General features: G+C 41.2%; 3 protein-coding genes across 5 annotated transcripts; all 3 read left to right on the top strand.

Moving 5' to 3' along the window:
- The first annotated feature begins 10 nt into the window (after positions 1–10).
- Positions 11–3,652, top strand: si:ch211-284e13.5 (uncharacterized protein LOC793850 homolog). The gene is made up of 3 exons (XM_040144943.1): positions 11–727; positions 1,094–1,432; positions 2,170–3,652. The coding sequence occupies exons 1-3, from the start codon at positions 157–159 to the stop codon at positions 2,730–2,732; spliced, it is 1,473 nt and encodes a 490-aa protein (XP_040000877.1). The 5' UTR covers positions 11–156; the 3' UTR covers positions 2,733–3,652.
- A 2,243-nt stretch (positions 3,653–5,895) lies between these two features.
- On the top strand, positions 5,896–15,410 carry zfyve27 (zinc finger, FYVE domain containing 27). 3 transcript variants are annotated; one of them, XM_040146999.1, is made up of 14 exons: positions 5,896–6,258; positions 7,784–8,018; positions 8,157–8,227; positions 8,336–8,522; positions 9,513–9,608; positions 10,384–10,496; positions 10,604–10,722; positions 11,087–11,158; positions 12,004–12,024; positions 12,262–12,282; positions 13,412–13,553; positions 13,725–13,771; positions 13,894–13,975; positions 14,149–15,410. In XM_040146999.1, exons 2-14 carry the CDS (start codon positions 7,789–7,791, stop codon positions 14,217–14,219), a joined length of 1,272 nt encoding a protein of 423 aa, XP_040002933.1. In that variant the 5' UTR covers positions 5,896–6,258; positions 7,784–7,788; the 3' UTR covers positions 14,220–15,410. The 3 variants fall into 3 exon arrangements, with proteins under 3 accessions (XP_040002933.1, XP_040002934.1, XP_040002935.1); XM_040147000.1 differs by lacking the exon at positions 12,262–12,282; XM_040147001.1 differs by lacking the exons at positions 12,004–12,024; positions 12,262–12,282.
- Positions 15,411–16,688: 1,278 nt separating this feature from the next.
- On the top strand, positions 16,689–20,505 carry golga7ba (golgin A7 family, member Ba). Its single transcript, XM_040145954.1, has 5 exons — positions 16,689–16,768; positions 17,869–17,994; positions 18,859–19,011; positions 19,104–19,205; positions 19,320–20,505. Exons 1-5 carry the CDS (start codon positions 16,721–16,723, stop codon positions 19,401–19,403), a joined length of 513 nt encoding a protein of 170 aa, XP_040001888.1. The 5' UTR covers positions 16,689–16,720; the 3' UTR covers positions 19,404–20,505.
- The last annotated feature ends 74 nt before the right edge of the window (positions 20,506–20,579 follow it).

Genomic DNA, 20,579 nt, shown 5'->3' with positions numbered 1-20,579 from the left:
AGATGGCAGAAGCTGCCGGCGGAAGTGAAACCTATCGTTTTGCTTATAAATACGCAGCATCGCCACAAGATATTTTATAACTGAGAAATTCTGTTCGTCGTAGGCAGTCTTTAATGTCAGATTTTTGCATAGAGCTAATGTGTCTTTGAATGCACCATGAAGCCGCAGCTGAATGGGGCTGATGGACGGCCGTCTGCGAATAAACCTGCCGGGGCTGAGGCTGCGCTGTCTTTGCAAGAGGAGCTTGTTGCAGCGATACATGGAGCATTTGAAGTGGCTGTGCAGATTGCAGTTCGAGAGGTGAGAAAACTGGTGGGACAGACAGCAGGAGACTTCTATGAAGAGATGCGACGAGAGAACGAGTCCCTCAAACAAAGACTTCAGAGAGCTGAAGCTATGTTGGACTCTGCGTGCATGAAGGAGAGAGCTGGAAGCCCTCATCCTAGAAAACAACTCTTCAATGCCACAAATCATACCGATCAACCGCCTCATCCTAAATACAATCCAGTAAGCCCCAATCCCAAAGTGGGCAATGTGCAAGGCTGTAGAGGAATCAGAGGTGACTCACCACCTGCCAGCCACAGCTGTGCACGGCAGCCTGCTGACCCCCAAGATAAACATGTGAGCAGAAATGAAGAGCAGAGATCAGGGGATGATGTTAAGACACAGCATGTCAGTGATGCTGCTTCAGACCCAGAGGAAGAGTGGAATAATGGATGTCCTAAAAGTATGTGGTAGAATCTTTTTTTTAATTTTTATGTTTTTTTTAATTTTTAAAAAATTTTTGAATTTAAATTTTGTATTTCCTGCCATCATTCATTGTAGGTCAATACAAAGTAGAATATAATATATGTGGCCAAAAGGTTAAATATGAACAGAAACTGCATAAAATGGTTGAAATATCCGTAGATGGTGTGGATTGTTCACACATTTTGTAGACATCTGCGTGTAAAACTGTAGTGACACACTTGTTTCTATTGCAGGTGATATTAAGTCTGCTGAAGAGCAGTCATCTCTAATCACACTTATTACTAAATATAATTTGTTTTGAAAACTGTTCTCTGACGTGTACCTGTGATCTTTTTGTTCACAGCAGTCACTAAAGAGGATTCATGTTTGTGTGCGGTGAAGGTAGAAATCACTAACCAACAATGTCAGGACTCGAAAGCTCCGGACCAACACTTGGCACCACTCCCCAGTACTGATGACAAGTCCACATTAGAGACGGTTACAGTAAAGCAAGAGAAGCCAGTGGAAGAGGAGGAGAGAGATGGTTCAGTTTGCTGTTTGGACTCGATCAAAGTGGAGGATTTTAGCTTGGATTGTATGTCAGCTGTCCAGTCCAAAATGTTGGAGGGGTGGGAACCAGAAGTATCGAATGCTCAGAGCCAAGACCCAAACACCCCGCTGTCGTGCACCAGCCTGGCTCAGGGTAAGGAGCAGCACAGTGTGTGTCTGAAACAATCAAGAAATGTACGTTTATAGCAACAAACTAAAATGGAGTGAACAGATAAGTGATATTCAATATCTTTGAATTCAAAGTGCTGAGTGTTCACCCAAGTCTGACTGGAAAAAAAAAAGTATTTGAAACAGCGTTTAGACCACAGGAAGCTATGACAATAAAAATAATAACACAGGTCTGTAATTATGTCAGTTACCACAGTACAGCGGCTCATCTCACTAATGAAGATACATTTTAACTACATGGGAATTGAAGTTTTCGCTTATGATTATATTTTGCTTTGGTCTTCCACTTCACATGGCCAAGAAACTGATTTAGACTCTTGGTTTGATGCTTATGGTGAATTTGATCAATTGCTCGTGCGACTCAATTCAGAGGACTTCCTACTGATAGCCTTTGTAATGATCAGTTGCAAGACTTTTTTGTGATCAGCTACATTGCGTCATATATATGTACTTGTGCTGGTCAAACTGCATCATCTTGATGCATTCAGATGCTGGTGCCAATGTTTGGCTGCTTGCATCTCAACATTTTGAATCCCGTCAAACCATGAAATCATTTGGAAAAACTTGCTTTAAATAAATAAATACAATGGCTAGTATGGCCAAAAATTACAGATTTACTGCATGTAAATGTATTTGCTGTGAATGCTTATGGCTGCTTTAAGCACCCACCCCTACACACACACACGTGGTATTTTTCTGCAGGCTTTCCACCAACCATAGATCTACCAACCCTCTCCTCTGAGTTCCCCATCTTCCAGCTGGCAGAGCCAACTCCCATCCTAGAGGCCCCCCCACAGGTTTATGGAGTCCATGTGCGGACCAGCTGCAACCTCGGCCACACCGTAGCCAACCACTATGCCTGCAAGTCCTGCGATCAGACCTTCCACCTGCCCAGCTTGCTGCGGCGGCACTACGGCCAGTGCCCGCAGAAGCTCCAGCAGCGTTGTCAGCAGCCTGTAGCAGGAAGCAAGAGAACCAGACTGCAGCTCTACCCACCGGGCTGTAGCCCCTTCCGCTGCACGGAGTGCAACCGAGAGTTCAACCGCATGGAGAACCTCAAAACCCACCTTCGCATACACACGGGAGAAAGACCGTACACCTGCTCAGTGTGCTCCAAGTGTTTCCGTCACTCCGGCGCATTAACCAGGCACTTCCGTATCCACACTGGAGAGAAGCCTTACGTCTGTGGGCAGTGTGGGAAGTCGTTCAGAAACTGCGGGGGGCTTAAATTCCACCAACGTTCACACAGCAAGCAGCTACAGTAAAGTGGGACTCAAAAGTTCAAAGGTTTTCAGGACCAAAATTTTTTGACGCAAGATATAAACAGCCGATTTTATGAAATTTTAAATATGTTTAAATTTTATCTTTCAATATTTAAATTATTCATTTTTGCAGGGTTTTAGAGACACCGAATCCTGAAGCTGTCTAAAATTGTCTGGGCAGGCATGATATATCCCTTATGTACACCTAATAGCCTTTAAGGACCTTGAGAATTGTGCTTTTTAAATGCTATAAACAGAAAAAAATTATAAAAAGCATTTTATTGTCCAGTATAAAAATGAGCGAAGTGCAAACAGAGAGATCACACCTACTGATAGATCACCATCCCTTTACAGGGTCTGTCCTGTCTGTACTGTTATCACTTTTTTCTGCCAAGTCTTCCCTTTGAGTTTGAAAGGATTGTTTTTAAGCGCTCTCAACCAGAAAGCAGCAATACAGCAAGTTGTTGGAACGGTCAGGTGCATCATACTGAAATGGTCCATGTCAAACTCTAAACTATTATGGTAATGAAACAAATTTGATTAGTTTTGTTTCAGGGCTGACATTTGGTAAATGTGTCCTTTCTTTGGTAGAAAAGGACCAAGTAGAAAGACGAAGAATAAATACTGTTGCTATGTGATCACTAAGTCATCTATTTAGATGCATACTGTCCATGAATATGATGAGTCAGTAGTAGTTATTCAAATAAGATGTGTGGAAGCTTTCAGTGTAATTCTAAGTGCCAGTTTTTCATATTGTATGATTTTTATTTAAGAAAAAATCACTGGCTAAGTCAGTTTCTTAAATCATGGCAAGCTTGTTTTTCTAATATTTTGTGTACTTCATTTATCCAAATATGCATCTTATTTTGAATACACTGTATGGAAAATAGTGTGTCCGGAATAATAAACGTATGGAAATTGCTCAGAAAGTAAACAAAGAACGTATGTTTTCTTGTACTATACCAATGTATACATATCCATTGAAGCCTACAGGCTGAAGTTTAATGAATGTTTGTTTGATTTAGAGGTGGAAAGTGAAGTAAACTTAAGTCACTGACACCAGAAGATGCTACCAGATCAGCCACAGCCCTTGCAGAATCCCAGTCCACCTTAAGCAGTCAGTTGTTCCACTTCTACTGAGTGTTCAGAGTCAGACAGCAACAGTGTTTGAGAGATCTTTCTGGTTGGTTTTGAAAAGAATTGCCAAGTGCAGATTTCCAGAGAGGACAAGTGGTGATCTGCCGTACTCAAAGGACATCTTATCATGAAACGGTAGAGGAAAGATGGCTGGGAGACGTTCAGATTGCCAGTAGCAACAAAGACCATATCGTACATATCACATAAGCCTATATAAGCCCCTGTAAGAGGTCATATTAAACACCAACCACAATGTCACAAATTAAACTTATGATTAAGCTAATGTTCAGGCATTGGATGTCTTTTGCACTTATTACTAGAAGTGATAACTGCTCTGTGCAACATTATGTTCAGCACCAAACCAGAAACCATAGGTCACAGGAAATTCAGCTTGTTTGAGCTGTGGTGCGGTTGTAGCTCACAAGAGATAACTGTCAGTCACATACTGTGGTTCCTGAAATCTGCCTAGTCAACTTCTTCCTGTCCACACAATAACCAGTTTGATATACTGTGGCAAGCAAAAATGATAATTCAAATACATTCACACTCCGCTCTTCTTGTTTGGTTCACAAGTCACTTTATCCTCTCCTCCCTGCCTCAGTGAAAGTCTCTCTCAAGCACACACACCCTAAATGTGTGCATTGATACTGGGTATAAGACACATTGCATCTTCTCATATTTGCTCACACTGCCCGTTGCCGCTTTATGATGGAGTATAAATGATGAGGTGCTTAGGACCTTGCTGCAGCTGCTAAACAGTCTCATTAAGGCTTAAATGAATCATTCCAGTGTCCCAGTGGATAGCCATGTCCCATCACACCCTACTTGTCTGCTGACTCAGTAATTTGACTGGATGTGTTAATAAGGAAATAGAGGCTGTGTGTGTGTTTGTGTGTGTGCCTTTTAAATGGCTAAATTTCCCACTGAGGCGAAAACACGGATCCCTGAAGTTCACACTGTATCTCAGGTCATCAAAGGTTCTGCAGTTAAGTCGCTCTGTGTGTGTGTGTGTGTGTGTGTGTGTGTGCGTGCGTGCGTGCGTGTGCGTGTGTGTGTGGGGAGATGCTTCTGATTGCTCCGCTCCATCAATATTATCTCCTTATTTCTAGTTTTTTTTTCATCATATTACTTTTCATTTCTGTTCTCCCTGCCCACATGCTCTGGTGTGAAAACAAAGCTCTGCACTCTAAACATCATATTCAAATGAAACTGCCAGTGACTAAATCAGTGTATTATTTCTGTGTGGGAATGTTTGGTTCTCCCTCATTCACAGTGCTACCCTGTTGCCTTATTAAGTGTCCTTCAGGAAGACTATTCCTCCAGATGAGCTGTTCTGGAACTGCCTCACTGCTTTCAGTACTGCATTACTTTATTTTTATTAGAGTCCCCCTCCGTTAAAAATGTGTTTTGCTTACTGTTACTTCACTTGAATATCTGAGCTTCACTGTGCAGAATGATGTATGCGCAGAGTTTGTTTTCACATTCGTCTGCTGAAAGGATAAAGTTTCTTTGTGCTCACTTTGAATCTCAGATTGAGGGGTGTATGTACGAGCAGGATTTTGTGACATCGCAAATAGTTTGAAAGCCAGCTGTGGTGCAATATGCAACTTGATGTGAAAACTTGAAGCCTCTAGTGCACTTACAGTGAAAATGGACTTTTCAGTGAGGAAGAAGACATTTAATGTATAGTAGTTCAACTTTTGAAGTGAAAAATATATATAGATAAAGAACTTTTCAATGAGGAAAATGAGTAGTCTAAATGTAGTGTGTTTTTTAAAACAAGGTAATTAAATGTATTTTTTTGAAAAAACATAGACACAAGATAGTTATTCATTGATTTTTATTATGTCTAACATGTCTTAAAATTAGGAATGTTTCATTCTATAAGTAGATTTGCATAATGGATAGCCATTGTAATTTTTTTTTTTTTTTTTAATAATCTAAAAGGATCTTACAAACTGTAATTTTTTAGGAAGTCCATATCAGTTTCACTCTGCAACCAAAGATGATCCTGCTCAGTGATCGACTGTACGGGACATATGCCTCTTTTCTGCCATCAATTATTCGGCCTGGATTCAACGCGGAAGCGGACGTTCTCAGAACAAGACGGAGCTGACAAAGCTAGCTACGACAAGTAGCCGTCCATAAACGAAGTAACTGTTTTAGCCAACGGGTTCCTCCGCAGACGAACCGACGCTGTTGCAAACCGACTCGCGTTGACAGGTTGATGCTCATGCAGGAGGGCAGGCTGCTGTCATGCTGACCGGGCCGGTTGAATTTGAGGACTCTTCCTTCCTCAGGGCTGATGATATCGGTGGGACTCGCTAGTTTCGCCTGAGCACCTCTCAGCTGCTGCTTCACTAGCTGGCTGTTGTTGGACTCTCAGCTCGGGGTAGGTTATCTCCTTCATACCCGACATCTGATGTTAGCTTGGCTGAAGTTTCTTTGCTATATCTACAGTTTCCTTTTGTCTGCAAGCCAAGTTAACTTTCCTGTTTGGCAGCATCTCATAGGCCACAACAATCAAGTTAGTGGAGCTGATTTATTGAGATGTCGCTTATTTTAACACGGTCACGATGAATAGTTTAATTTCACAGGTTGTCGCAAAAGAAGAATGGTGAGGTATGGAGAAAAAATACGCACGTAGCTCTGAGTTAGGATCACTTGTAGAAAGTACTACTTAGTAGCTCTCGGACACTAAATGGAGCACTGCCTAGCTAATTCAGTGGTGCGTTAAGGGCTACCTATACTTTATTGTAAAGAAAACCTCACAAATTCCTCTCTAGGGCGATAGACTACATTCCTCATTGTGCCATAACACACACACACACACACACACACACACACACACACACACACACACACACAGAAACACACACAAACACCAGTACTGTAGGCTTTTCTTAAATCTTGCCTCTGCAATAATAATTTACGCAACAAAATGCGTCATAAAATATGAACTTGGCTGCAAGTATAATTATAAAAGCTTATACTGAAGAATTGCATGATGAAACAACATCTACCAAAAATAGTTATTTATTAGCTACGATCTACTCCTGAAAAAGACTTAAAGAGTAAAAAGCTGTATAACTGCTGCCTCTGGTTGAAAGTTATTAGTGTGTTGCACCTCTGACCACGCCCAGCATCACTGAAGGGTGTGGTTTCCAGTTCATTTCAGTGTGGCACTCAATACAGCACATTATGTTTATGTGCACATAAATTGTGGTCTCTCTGAGGCACATGCTGTATGCAAGCTACCACATGTATCATAAACCGCACAGACTGATAAACACACATTTTACTCGTCTTATAGTGTCTTAATCTAAATTGAAATTGTATTGTACAGTCTCTGTGTGAAGATTAAAGTTCACCATAGCATTTCCACCACCTGCTGCTGTTAATTATCAGCTGATAGAGATTCACGCCTCATATGTTACTTTCTCTCCACTTAAACAAATTTCCCCGCCCTTGTTGCTGAATAACAAGCGGCAGGTTGGCACAAATAGAGCACAGCCTGTGTTGAAACCACGTCTAGCGATGGTGTTGCATTCTACTCACACACTGTGGAGCATATTTAACTATCACTGGTGAGGACTTAAACTACTGGAACTGAGCAAAAATTAAGATTTTCAGATGCTGTTAAGTTGCTTTTTAATGACTCAAAGGTTTCAGTCTCCCTAGCTGCGGTTTCACTCGAGTTGTGGTAAGAAAATGGCAGATGTGAGTGTGATCCAGTTCCAGATGCCCGGCCTTCTGTACAGAGAGTATCAAGTTGTGCTTATCATGTCTGCCAGTCTGGTCTCATTGGGACAGAACTGTGAAATTGGTTTGACAGGGAGATACAAAATTAGCAAGTCAGGAAAGTTTTTCCTTTCACTGTCAATTCACCAAACACCACTTTTCTTCACTCTGCACAGGAACGATGCACAGTACCGGAGCGTCCCAGGACCCTTCACAGGGTACAGGGGAACGGGGGGAGCTTGTACACACATTATCCAAAGAGACCCCTGGGTCTCCAGATGCCTCTGAGTTGGGGAGCCCACGGTGTCCACCAAACTTTGATCTCCTCAACATGGTTATGTCCTATAAGAGAATGGCTCTGTTTCTAGAACCAGTCACAGATGCATTAGAGTTGAGCCGCTTCCTGCTCAGGTGTGTATGTGTGTTTGCCTGTGATCTTTTTTGAACATAATTTGATATAATTTCTTTTGGTTTTGAGTAGTAATGGCAAGATGCCATATTTAAATTGGAGTATTCAATGTTATCTGCTTTCTTTTTTTAACCTTACAGATGGAAGATGCCCCTGTGCTCTCTGCTTGCCTGTATATTCCTTAATGTCGTCTTCTGCACTGTTAATGAAGGTAAAATGAGGCATTAGGCATCAATATTGATCCAACTTCTGCGTGGTTTTTTAAAAGACACTTGAATAATTTATGAATGTACTGTTGTGTCTGCCTCTGTGGTGTCAGTGGGTTGGTTCTCAGTGGGTGTGGTGGCAGTGTCGGTGCCCGCCGCCTTGGGTTACCTGCAGGACAGGTGTGGGGGCAGAGCCTCAGAAGCTGAGCTCCAGAGGAAGCGCTATCACGCTGTGCACCGCAGAGACCTGCAGACAGTGCATCTTACCAAACAGGAGGCCATGCTGGAAGTAAAAGACCTGTAAGACAGATGCTGCAGGGCTGCAGCTAATGAGTATTTTCATTATTGATTAATCTGCTGATGATTTTCTTGATTAACTGATTAAGTCTATAAAATGTCAGAAAGTATTTAAAAAATGCCAGTTATATTTTCCAGAAGCCCAAGGTGACATCCTAAACTGGCTTGTTTTGTCTGACCAACAGTCTTAAATCAAAAAATATAAAAATAATTATTAATAATTATCAATTTGATATGATAACGTCTGTTGTTTTTACTCAAAAAATAACAGATCTGAATCTAAACCTGTTTGGAAAAAAATATTTGAATTAACGCTACTCCATTTTTTGATGTGGTGTTCCTCACCTCCATGTCTCAGTTACTTCTGTAAACATTTAGAGCTTACATCTTCACAAATGCTTAAAGGTACTTTGGTATTTTCACTGTAAACAAACCGTTTTTTTCCATTCACAGTTTCTTACCAAAACACGTTTGCAGAGCTTTTTTAATAGAACGTTTTAAACCTGTATTGTGTATTAATTTTTGCTCTTCCTCATTTTCATACTTTTTTTTAATTGCATCTCTACCTTTTACGGCACACTGCTGTCCCCATCTGTTGCTGAGCTCTGCATCGAGCCCTGACTCATGACATGCATGTGTCCCTGTGCGTGTGTGTGAACGGAAGTTAAAAACTTGTCAGGGGGGTCTCTATCACCAAAACATTGCTGTACAGTTCCAATATTTCGCCCAAATCCCACAGGATAACTTTAAAAATTTTTTGGTTTCTTTGTTTTAGAACATATAAAATAAATGGTTTATAAATAAAGAAATCATTCATATTTAATTAAAAAAATAGATTAACTGATAATGAAATGATTATTTAGTTTTAGTTTTGGATCAATTTTACGGACTGTATTCATGACATTTGTACGTGGTATTTGTTCATGTATGGGTTCAAGTGTATCTCTGTTCTTATAAAGTTTGTGTTTGGGGGGTGTTTCCTGTCTTCACCAGGTTGAAGCACCTAGATGAAATGCTGTCCTCTGCCTGTCAGTCAGCAGAAGCTATTTACAAGGTCCTGTATTGGGATAATCACACCAAGTCATCAAGGTCTGCATCTGCGTGCTCACACACAAACACACACACACACACACACACGTACTTGTCTAACATTAGTTCTGAGGACACTCATTGACATAATGCATTATCTAGCCCCTTACCCCAACCAGAAACCATCACAACTCAATGCCTAACCCCAACCCTCACCCTATCCCTGACCTAAAACTAATTCTAACCTGAACCCTAAAACCAAGTCTTAATCCTCAAACAACCCAGCCAAAATGTCCTCACAACGGTGGTTTCAATTTGTCCACACAAGCGTAAAAAAGACATGTACACACGCAAGGACACGGACATTATCCACTGTAGTTGAGCAGTCATTACTCAGCAGCTGAGTCATTGATCATTAGTAATGTTCTGTAGCATTTGCCACATTTACACATGTATTTGTTAGTACTAAGTAATACTGGCAAGAAATGTAAATGAAATGTAAACTGCATTTTGTGATTAATGTGAAAGTCGTATTTCGTATAACCATAATCAAATAGAGACATCTAGTGTTCTAGTTGTAGTTAGATACTGGAGGGGAACTTGATATTGTAACCTAATGTTACCTCATTGGGTTGTGTTCTGTAGTATGTTAACGGGAATAGTACTGGAGTATTTCGGTTAGAAACCCCGTTGAAATACTGTCTTATTTAGACCTAGGTCAGTAGTTACAACATTATGGCATTAAATGTAAACCTACCAGTTGTGAGAATGTACTTGCTGATCAATCACTCACATGGTTATAGTGTGACCTGACATATGTTATATCTCCCTAAAGGTTCTATGGAGGGATGTTAATAGTGGTGTGTTTGCTCTACCTCAGTCCTGTGGGCTGGGTGCTCGCTGGGCTCAACAGCGCCATCTTTCTGTGGAACAGAGACTTCTGCAGAGGTCAGTTTATCCTGTCTGAAAGAAGCAAGGATGTATACTAACTCTTATTTAAGTAAGTAAAGCTAAAGTAAAGCTAAATTAAAACGTGGTTTCTCCTGTGCTCCCAGTTTTGTTGGATCTTTGGAAGTTCTTCCACATGGGCCAGACCGAGGCCTCAGAGGGGTCGTGTGAGGAACAGGAACAAGCGAACTTGCTGGACAGGACCCCCACACCAACTAGTCTGGAGGTGAGAGGAAGGAACGCAGTGGGGAAAAGTGCACATTGGTTTGAATACTGACAGGTTCAGTGGTTGTGATTTACATTAAAAACAACCATGGCTGTAAGCTTCTTAGCCAGTTTATCCCATGCTCTTAATGTATTTATCCAGTAATGTAACACAAGTCCATGCATGTATTTTCTCCATCCATCCATGGAGCTACTTTTTTTTTTTGTTTTGTTGTTGTTGTGATTTTATTTTCCAGCAAGGGCAGGAACGTGGGCTCAGATACATGTGACATCACCTGTCTGGACGACACAACAATTCAAAATAAATATCATTTTCTACAGTTTTATTCTGCAGTTTACAAGTGTGTGTTTGTGTTTGATGACAGGACCTGTCTCCTGGCAGTGTGGAGGAGGCTGAGGAAGCAGAGCCTGATGATGAATTTAAGGATGCCATTGAGGTAAATACTATTCTAATCCTTGTCCATAATTCAATTAAATCTTTCAATATCTCACTTTTTCCCACAATCTGGCTGCCTTTATTCAATCTTTACGATATCAGACATGATGTGGGAATTTAAGACATCTGGGTATCAGATTTTTCTTGTTAGATGGCTGATAAAGAACAGGATAGAAATAAGCATTAGAGTTTGGGCAATTCGTGTTTGCTTTCTTGCAGGGAGTTGGGTGAGAAGTTTGATAACACTCTCGTGTCTGTGCAGTAAATATGTAGCTGGAGCCGGCAGCTGGTTAGCTTCGCTAAACTCAGCATAAAGACTGGAAACAGCTAGCCTGGCTGTAATTACCACGTTATATCACATTTGTTTAATCTGTGTAAAAATAGCAATTTGGACTATTTCTTGGTTACTTCCTTTTTCCATTAAATGAACAGGATGTAAGATGTTTTGATGATTTTGTTACTGTTGGACAGGCTAGATGTTTCCCCCTGTTTCCAAGCTTTGTGCTAAGCTAAGATAATGGTCTCCTCCCTCTAGCGTCTTATTTAGCGTACAGACATGAGAGTAGTATTGATCTTCTCATCTAACTCTCAGCGAGAAAGCTACTAAGCGTATTTTATCTATTTCTGAAAATGTATCCCATCTGTTAAACAACTGTAGTCTGTGGTTCCCACTATTTGTCCCACTGTATGTGGTTATAAGTAAAACAAAAGTGGCTGGTGAATTTTTTTTGAACGATGTGTCTCTACCTCCTATTTACAAATTTGAAACGTTGTTGGAGCTTGCCATCACTGTGAAACAACCTTTTTCATAATTCCTGTTTCTTCTCTGCTATCTCCTGAAATCAGGAACATTCAGTTTCCCTGCAGGTGAGTGTCGCCCCATTGGTTTTAGAAGAGGCTAGTGCACTGCCACCCACTAAACTATAGAACTACTTGACGCATGAACAACAACATTATGTGTCGTAAGCTTGTGTTAGGTGACCTTGTGGTTTAGTTCTTGCTCTTTGGAAGCATGGGTTTGGGGTTTGTTCCTTTTGTAGTTGCACTCAATATCACTGTTTGTGAGTAACATTGTTCTCCTGTGTTGTTCTGCATCCTGATAAGGAAACTCCTTTGGTCTTAGTGGTAAGTGGATTTATCAGTGGCTCCCATCGATCCCTCCATCCATTCACATGTTTGTTCCCCTTGGCATGATAGTGATAGTGATAGTTATTTGGTAGTGATATGTAACACTATAATTAACAGGCCCATAATTGTTGTCTCCCGTAATCCCATCATACAGGTCCATTCATTTCTAGTCTGCATGACTCGCAGTGTTCATGAAACGTTTTGCATTAGTGAAATCAGCTCTTCCTTCCTCAAACCATTTTGATTAACTAATGGTTTGTAGTGTATGTGTTTTGATTGAAAGTATACTATGAACTCAATGAAGTGTTTTGCATGGAGGCATATTCTCTGTTCAATCACAACATGTGACACGTTGAAGACTTGGTGAATAATAGCATGTGTATATTTAAGAGTTTCTGATTGTGGTTGTTGCTGCTTCTTTTTGAATATCTGCTGTTCAACACACAGCATGCAGAAACGGGCTATCCTGTTCCCTAAAAGTCCTGTTTGTTGAAGATGGATGGATTTCTTTAGCACGAAGAATACTTTTCTCTTCTTCTTCTTTGTCCTCTTACTCTCTGGTCCTTTTGTACTCTTCTATGAAGTCGAGGTTGTGCCTTTCAGTCGATAAGATTGTACTACTAACATGATTACGCAGCCCATGGTCTCCAGGAAGTAGACCATTTCTCGAGTCTTATTTGGGGAATATCTAGGTGGGTATAGAGGTATAAACAACACATATTGCCTCTTCATGGGCTAAGCATTACAAGAATGATACGATTCCTATTGGGCTGTTCTCTCAGTTGTGTGCGGGGTTTGGTGTCCTTATGTTTGGCAAATAGGTTCAGTACAGCTGTATAAGGGTGCTTGTACTTTTCCTGTAAATGCATATATTTTCCACCTGAGGCTATATCTCTATTAGTCATACTACTGGCCATCATTCTTCTTGACTTATTTGCCAAACATCTATTAGTCAAATTTGCTGAAATTATCACAATTAATTTCATCCAGTTTAGCCATACTGCTGAGTTTGATTCTGTTTCCTGGCCAGGTTTCCACACCCCTAAACACCAACTCCGATTACTGTAACTTATACAGTATGTAACTGCCTATTTCTTTCTCCCCCCTCCTGCTCCCTCTCCCTCAGGAGGATGATGACGGGCCTCTCGGAGCCCCGGAGTATGACACCATTTCTGAAAATGGTCTCTTGAGCCGCAATGAACCGATACGCAGTAAGGTGTCCAAACTGACAGAGAAACTGCGTAAACGCTACCCCACCACAAGCACAGGTCGGTCTGCTCTGACTCATCCACTGATTCTACTCCTCCTATTATACTTCAGGATGAAAGAGGAGTCTTTCTGTTAGTTTCAAATCTTGGCTCTGAACAGATATATTTTATTTTATATTTCATAATACATTTTTTTTAAATAATACTACTGGTCTTTCTCTGTGTCCACAGGCAACTGTTCTAGCTGCAATGCCGTCTTCTCAGTGCTGAAGAAAAGGGTAAGACTGAAAACTTGTGACAAGCATCTGGGATATATTTAGGCATCACGTCATCATCATATTTAATTTTGACTTACTTTACTGTTGGCACGAGCTTCAACCAACGTCTCTTCTTATTGCAGAGGAACTGCAGTAACTGTGGCAACAGCTTCTGTTCTCGATGCTGTTCTTTTAAGGTGCTGAGATCTTGCATGGGGGCAACAGGTAAGGAGGGAAAAATGAAAAATAATGGACCATTCTAACATTTTATTCTTAGACAGATTGATAAAATTGCATGACAGCCGGTCATGTCACATCACATTATTACACCTCTTTTCCTCTCACTCATCTGTTCCCTGACTGATGATGTTTATCTCTTGTTATTGTTTCTTCTTCAGCTCCAGAGGCCCAGAGAGAGACCGTGTTTGTTTGTGCTGCCTGTAATTCCTCTCTCGTCAAGTTACAGTGAGATGACATGTCGGTTTTGTCTCCCATCGGCCCACGCGAGGTCATTCACTCTTTTTGCTCCGAGCCCTTCACCAAGTTACTGCAGCCCTCACACATGCCTTTTCTTGTCATGTTAAGGCACTTATTATCTGTCAAGATAGCTACTGTGTTGAACTCCAACAACCCCCACCTCCCCTCCCCTTTTCCAGTTGCATCCCTCCTAAACTACTTGTGATGATTATGGGATTTAAACTGTAATATGTTACATATTTCCCGTTTCAACTCTCAATGAAGAACTGGACCTTTTTGAATCAATGAGACTTAACACCGAGTGTAGTGGCTCAAAAATCAAAGGACCTTGTTTTTTTTTCCCTTTGCTGAGCAGAGGGAAGTACAAACCATGCAGGACGGGGCCAGGATTGGGCTGGTGGTGTCAGGTGATACAAATAATCACATTGGATGCCAGAAATTTTGCTTTTACATGCTTTGCCATGCCACAAAGTTGAGTCTACTTGAATGTGAATAGCTTCAGCCCTGTGTAGCAGTTTAACTGTACTATAATGCTGAGAGGACTTTCTGTACGAACAAGACTAAGGCTGGCACTGGATAAATTTGACATATCCTTAGATTGGAGATGCATATGATGGTATGAGCTGGGCAGCGTACTCCAAACATAACTGAATTTGGTTTGTTTGGATGAACAACATAATGGATGTATGACCAAAAGAAGCTCTGCATTTGGCCTTGGTTGCGGCAGTGTGCATGGGCTGGCCATCTACACTTTTTTCACACAGACTCGTTAGTTGTCCTCCAATACACTTAGCCCAAGCTTTTCCTTTAACCGGATCAAAGTCAACCCAACTGGTTTAAATTAATTTGGATGGACCGAGAAAAAACAAATGAAACTGTCATCAGAGCCTCACACTCTTGCGAGCAGGACTTAAAAGAATTAATGTGGAGGCATTATAGCCCAAAAGTTGTTTTAATCATGATTCAGACACAGATGATTGTAATTGTTTGCTTTGCTTTTATTGTAATCATATGTAATCTGTTACTGTAAATTGTTCTACTAAATCTAATATATTTAATTTAAAACTCCAGAAACTACAAATTATTATTTGACCTAATAATGAATTGTGTATATATTGCCCCTTATTTTATGGTTGAAACATGCCATTATTGAAATAAACTCTGTGATGATTTGATTAACTTAGTCACAAGTGGTAAGTATGTTCTTTTTGAGTCTTTTCCTCAGAAGTACGGAAGAAGTGAAGTTTGTAATTGTAAGATTTAACCATTACTGAACGCTTAATGTTGAAACTTAAATACTACGTAATTGATAAGCGTTGAAATATTTTACTTTGAAAACCTTTTTTTTCAAAAACGTTTTCCTCATAGAAGGTAAGAAGGTTTATCTTTGGCAGCTTAGATGTTCAAAATTTTAATTTTTTGATTGACTGGAATTTTTAGGTTAAAAAAATGAAGAATATATAATATATAATGTGAAGAAATACCTCTGTTTTAAGTTTTTGAAATTGCAAATATCAAACACAGTAATAGAAACCACATAAATTGTAATAGAAGGTTTCAAAGTATATTTAAATACTATAAACTTTAAGTATCAACATAAATTTTTTAGTAGTGATTAAATTACAGTAGATATTGACTCAAATCCTTAATGCTGCTCTTGAATGAATATTTTTATATTAACAGTGGATCAAATGAGTATTTGTAATGTGAAAGAGTCGCTTGTAGCCACTAACCCTCAGAGGATTATCACCTATATCTACAGATCCCCTTAGCTCTGTGGTGCATTTCAGCATCTTTCAGCTCATGTTTTTGGTTTGGCCTCGCATCTCTGTTGTTTCAAGATGCCGCTGGCACCTTTTTCAGACCAAAAAGCTCTGATAAACCAACTCTACCCTGCCTGTTCAGCACCAAACATCAGACAGACACAGTCAGCGACTAGCCGGTGATCTGGAGAATTTAGCTGCTAAAGAGAGGGATATTTCCCTCAGGGGTTGGTGGAGAGAGAAACCGAACTAAAAGGAGAGTGATTATTGGATTTGCATTCTCCAGGTAGCCCAGAATGTGGCTCCAAATGAATGCCAATGTTGATCTGTAACTACCAGATGTGTAAGCAGCAAACAGCTTGATAACATGTTTGGTGATAATCGGTCAGTGGGTCAAAACATTTTTTCATGTCACAGTAGGAAAAGCACAGGTGTAACAGATAACATGCTTTAGCCGTGAAACTTAGGCAGGTTACAGGAACACATTGCGACGATTTATAGGGACACTTGGGTAGAACAGGGCCATTTTTAATTTTATTCATAACACCTTTTACTACAAGTTAAAATATCTGCTTTAACGCAGAGTCCAAGGCCATGTGAGACAGTAGGAAAAAGCTGAATTAATATGACCTAAAGCTGTACTTGTGTTAGCCCCGCCCCCGCCCCCGCGCCCCTCCCCCCCTCCGCTCCTCCAATCCCTCCCCGTGTCCCAGTAAAGCGATTTCAGCGCATGCAGGAACTCGTCCCTACGGCCACGGATGGCAACATGGCGACAGAGGTAAGGCTGGCGATGTTGTCGGTGTCAGATTGGGAATACCAGCACAAGCTGCTGTATTGTGTAATCACTGGCATGAAACGGGCGCGGGTGCAGTCAACATGGCCAGAGAGGGCATTAAGGCTGCACACGGTTAAACTGCGATTCAGTCGAATCGGGACTGACGACTGTGTCCTCAATTATCATGCCAGTTTCGTCCGAGGGTCTGTCGTTTTATTTATTCATTTTTTTTCCTGTAAGCGTGTTCTGGCATTTAAAAGAAGAAGGGGGGGGGGAAAAACAAAGCATTAATGGGAATTCTGAAAGTCAGCTTCGTGGAAACCAAAATCGGCAGAAACAGCGGATCACCGCGCAGCCCTCCTCGCGATGTTAAGCTGTTTTGGTGAAAGCAGATCTGTTTTTGTCTGCTGAGAAGCCCCGTTAATCCGGTGACAGGCCACTGTGTTGACCAGTGAGAGAGACACACACACACACACACGCACGCACGCACGCACGCACAGGCACACACAGAGGCGCGCGGAGGAATGGCGTTCAGCACCATGGACAGAAGCCACACCGCCCTGACCTTACTACACAGCTTTCCCGGCCTCCTTCGCCTCTGTGCCTATGTAAATGCTGGATTTACAAGAGTTGTTAAAAAAAAAAAAAAAATTGGATGGACTTTTTTCAGTCTGCCTCATCTTGCTTTCACCTGATCGATCTGTTGTGAGACTGTTGTCCAGTCTCCTGCAAGCTATGATTCCCTGTTAAGCCAGAGAGAAATAGAGGGAGAGAATGAAAGTGTAGTATGTCCAATGCTGGGCTCTGCTCCAACAGACAAGGCAGAAATGAGTGCAGGCACTGAGCCACAGATTGATTGATCACATCTTGTCTACGTCTCCTCTATCATCCTATAAATCAGCCTCTGTTTGTACACATCACCAGTAAGCAGGTGCACAGAGGGGTGTAGCTCTGTTTCGCTGTGGGGACTCATTAAACAGATACTGTATTAACCCTTACTGTCTTATATTTGCCTGTGTGTGTGTGTGTGTGTGTGTGTGTGTGTGTGTGTGTGTGTGTGTGTGTGTGTGTGTGTGTGTGTGGGGGGGGTTTGTCCTCCTCAGTTCCACAACCTGCAGGAGTTGAGGCACAGTGCATCTCTGGCAAACAAAGTCTTCATCCAGAGAGACTACAGCGAAGGAACCACCTGCAAGTTTCAGACCAAGTTCCCCTCTGAGCTGGAGAGCAGGGTGAGGAGACGGAAGCCAGTGACTCAAGGCGCTGTTGGTTTGTTTATTGGTTCATTAGTCAGCAGGAACGAACCGAATTGCACTGAGTTCGGTGGAGGTATGGGGAATGGGCCAGCGAAGAACCCATTAAGTTTTGGGGCAGATCTGGGTCATGTACTATGAATTAGAATTTTTTTTTCCTCTGAAGTCTGGTGTATGTTGTTTGACACTGGCCTTGGCTGAGGTCTGCGCTCCTCCGAGTGACCATTCTTGTTATTTGTGTGTGTGGACATTTTTGTGAACTTTGAAATTCTTTATACCAAAGGCACCCATGTAATGAACATGAAGTGTTTATTTACAGATATAATATTTGGTAACTCAAAGCACTAATCTTTTTTTTAACAAAATGTTTAGAATACCTGTGTTTCCTCTGTGGTGGAAGGGAAACAGTCGGTAAATTCGAAAGATTGGATGATTAGTTGATTGACAGAAAATTCATCTGTAACTATATAGATAACTAATTAATCATCCAAGTTATTTTTCAAAATAAAATGCCAAAGATTACATAGTTCCAGCTTCTCATTGGCATGATTTGGTTATATGTGATAGTTAACTGAATAGCCTAATGTTCTGAACTGTTGGTCAGAGAAGAATTCGATGGGCATGTGTTACTATTTCTGGATATTTTATAAATCAAGAAAATATTCGATTAATTGAGGAAATAATTGCCAGATTGTTAACTGCGGCCCCAACTCACAGCTATGGTTAAGATGATTGTCAATTATGAAAAAAATGACAGATGTATTTCTTCCTTTCCATGTTTTACCCATTTTATCACTGGACAGAATCCCTCTACTCATGACTCTGTCCTGTGTGTGTCTCCAGATTGAGCGGTCATTGTTTGAGGACACTGTGAAGACGCTGAATAACTACTACGCAGAGGCAGAAAAGATTGGAGGACAGTCCTACCTGGAGGGGTGTCTGGCCTGCGCTACAGCATATCTCATCTTCCTCTGCATGGAGACACGTTATGAGAAGGTCGGACTGGTGGCCTCAAACTCAATGCGTTTTAATGTGCTAGGGAAGTGTCACGTTTATGTCTCCTTTTCTTTTTCTGTCTTATGTGTCAGGTGTTGAAGAAGATAGCCAAGTACATTCAGGAACAGAATGAGAAGATTTATGCTCCCAGAGGTCTGCTCATCACAGATCCCATAGAAAGGGGAATGCGTGTCGTATCCTTTCTCAATGTTTTTGGGGGCGTGAACACAAAACTGTGAGCACCTATCTTTTCTGTTTAGTTAACCACACTCATTAGTGAATTCCTGGTCCCTAACTACCTTTACCAGATAGAGATTTCCATCTATGAAGACCGGGGCTCCAGCGGGTCCAGCTCAGGGAGCAGCTCTGTGTCTGGCAGCACTGCTCGATGACTGGGTATTTCCTGAAGACCATGTCCCCCTGATCACTCGAAACCCCGGAGGGGAATTTAGGACAATTATACCACTCCTGTCCCAAAACTTATCACATATATCCCTCAGCTATGCTCGCACAAAGGATTCACTAGCTTTTCCTTTTTTTTTTTTTTTGCTCCGGATCTGCCATCACATGCTAAAATTGTTCAGGCTTTTTTCACAGTGAACACTTAAAACACACAAAAAAAAAAAAAACAAAAAAAAAAAGAAAATTATCTAGCTGGTAATTCTTTGTGTGATTGTACCATTACCTTCTTGTCTTGTCTGGTGGGTGATAAAGAGGATAGAAGGAAGTGAGAAAAAAGGGTGGAAGGAAGTGTTGAGACAGGAGTGAAGACCACAAGCTTCACCAAACCTCATACCTCAGCCAACACAGCTGCACCGCATGGTCCGGATCAGCCACAGCGGCACCCTGACCACACCGAACCAACCAGGAAATCGGACTGAACACATCACCATCAACCTTGCCGATGGACACTGGCTTTTTAAGATGTTGTTTGCGGCTCTAACTTGAGTTTCTAGATTTTAGCAAACGTTAAAAAAATCATCACAAAGTTTCAGCTGCCCGGATTAACTGTCCATCACCTCTGCTGTAAATTACACTGTCTGGTAGCAGATGAATGTCATTCAGCCCATCCATGTATATAATGTAGCAAATCTTCCATATCCCTCACATGAGGCTAGTTAGAACCGACAGACACAAACAAGTGCACAAAACTCAGTACTAACCTCTTGGTTTCAATGAGCGAGACCAACTTTTCCTAAATTTTGATTATGCAAAGACATGCTGTGCATTAAATGCAACAGTAAATAGACATAGGATGGGTCAAAAAGTCTTCCTGAATCTTACCTGTAGTGTTTTAAAATACAACAACCCTTCCTTGACTCCCGAACGAACTTCCAAAGAACAATAACGGCCAAGAAATGGCTCACAAATGTGAATGTGTCTTTTACTTTGGTAACATTGTGTGCAAAAACAAACTTTCGTACTGCTTGTTGTTTGATACACATGGCAATGAGGTACATATGACTGGTGTCAAATAAATACTGTTTCATCACAGCTGCACAGAGCTCATCTTTCTTTATTATTGTACTGTAAATATAGAAAATAGAGCAATGGCAGAATATCTCCCT

This window comes from Xiphias gladius, chromosome 15 (assembly GCF_016859285.1).
Source record: "Xiphias gladius isolate SHS-SW01 ecotype Sanya breed wild chromosome 15, ASM1685928v1, whole genome shotgun sequence".
NCBI lineage: Eukaryota > Metazoa > Chordata > Actinopteri > Istiophoriformes > Xiphiidae > Xiphias > Xiphias gladius.
Note: the sequence above shows the minus strand (reverse complement) of the source record. Positions and strands in the feature narration are given on the sequence as shown.

What these genes read in the sequence shown, in the direction of transcription:
- golga7ba (XM_040145954.1), top strand. Translation starts at nt 16,721, where the DNA reads ATGCAGGAACTCGTCCCTACGGCCACGGATGGCAACATGGCGACAGAG. An exon ending in ATGGCAACATGGCGACAGAG is followed by an intron (nt 16,769 to 17,868) that starts GTAAGGCTGGCG and finishes TGTCCTCCTCAG; the next exon opens with TTCCACAACCTGCAGGAGTT. An exon ending in CCTCTGAGCTGGAGAGCAGG is followed by an intron (nt 17,995 to 18,858) that starts GTGAGGAGACGG and finishes GTGTGTCTCCAG; the next exon opens with ATTGAGCGGTCATTGTTTGA.
- zfyve27 (XM_040146999.1), top strand. Translation starts at nt 7,789, where the DNA reads ATGCACAGTACCGGAGCGTCCCAGGACCCTTCACAGGGTACAGGGGAA. An exon ending in ATGCTGGAAGTAAAAGACCT is followed by an intron (nt 8,523 to 9,512) that starts GTAAGACAGATG and finishes TGTCTTCACCAG; the next exon opens with GTTGAAGCACCTAGATGAAA. An exon ending in AATTTAAGGATGCCATTGAG is followed by an intron (nt 11,159 to 12,003) that starts GTAAATACTATT and finishes TCCTGAAATCAG; the next exon opens with GAACATTCAGTTTCCCTGCA.
- si:ch211-284e13.5 (XM_040144943.1), top strand. Translation starts at nt 157, where the DNA reads ATGAAGCCGCAGCTGAATGGGGCTGATGGACGGCCGTCTGCGAATAAA. An exon ending in GAATAATGGATGTCCTAAAA is followed by an intron (nt 728 to 1,093) that starts GTATGTGGTAGA and finishes TTTTGTTCACAG; the next exon opens with CAGTCACTAAAGAGGATTCA. An exon ending in GTGCACCAGCCTGGCTCAGG is followed by an intron (nt 1,433 to 2,169) that starts GTAAGGAGCAGC and finishes ATTTTTCTGCAG; the next exon opens with GCTTTCCACCAACCATAGAT.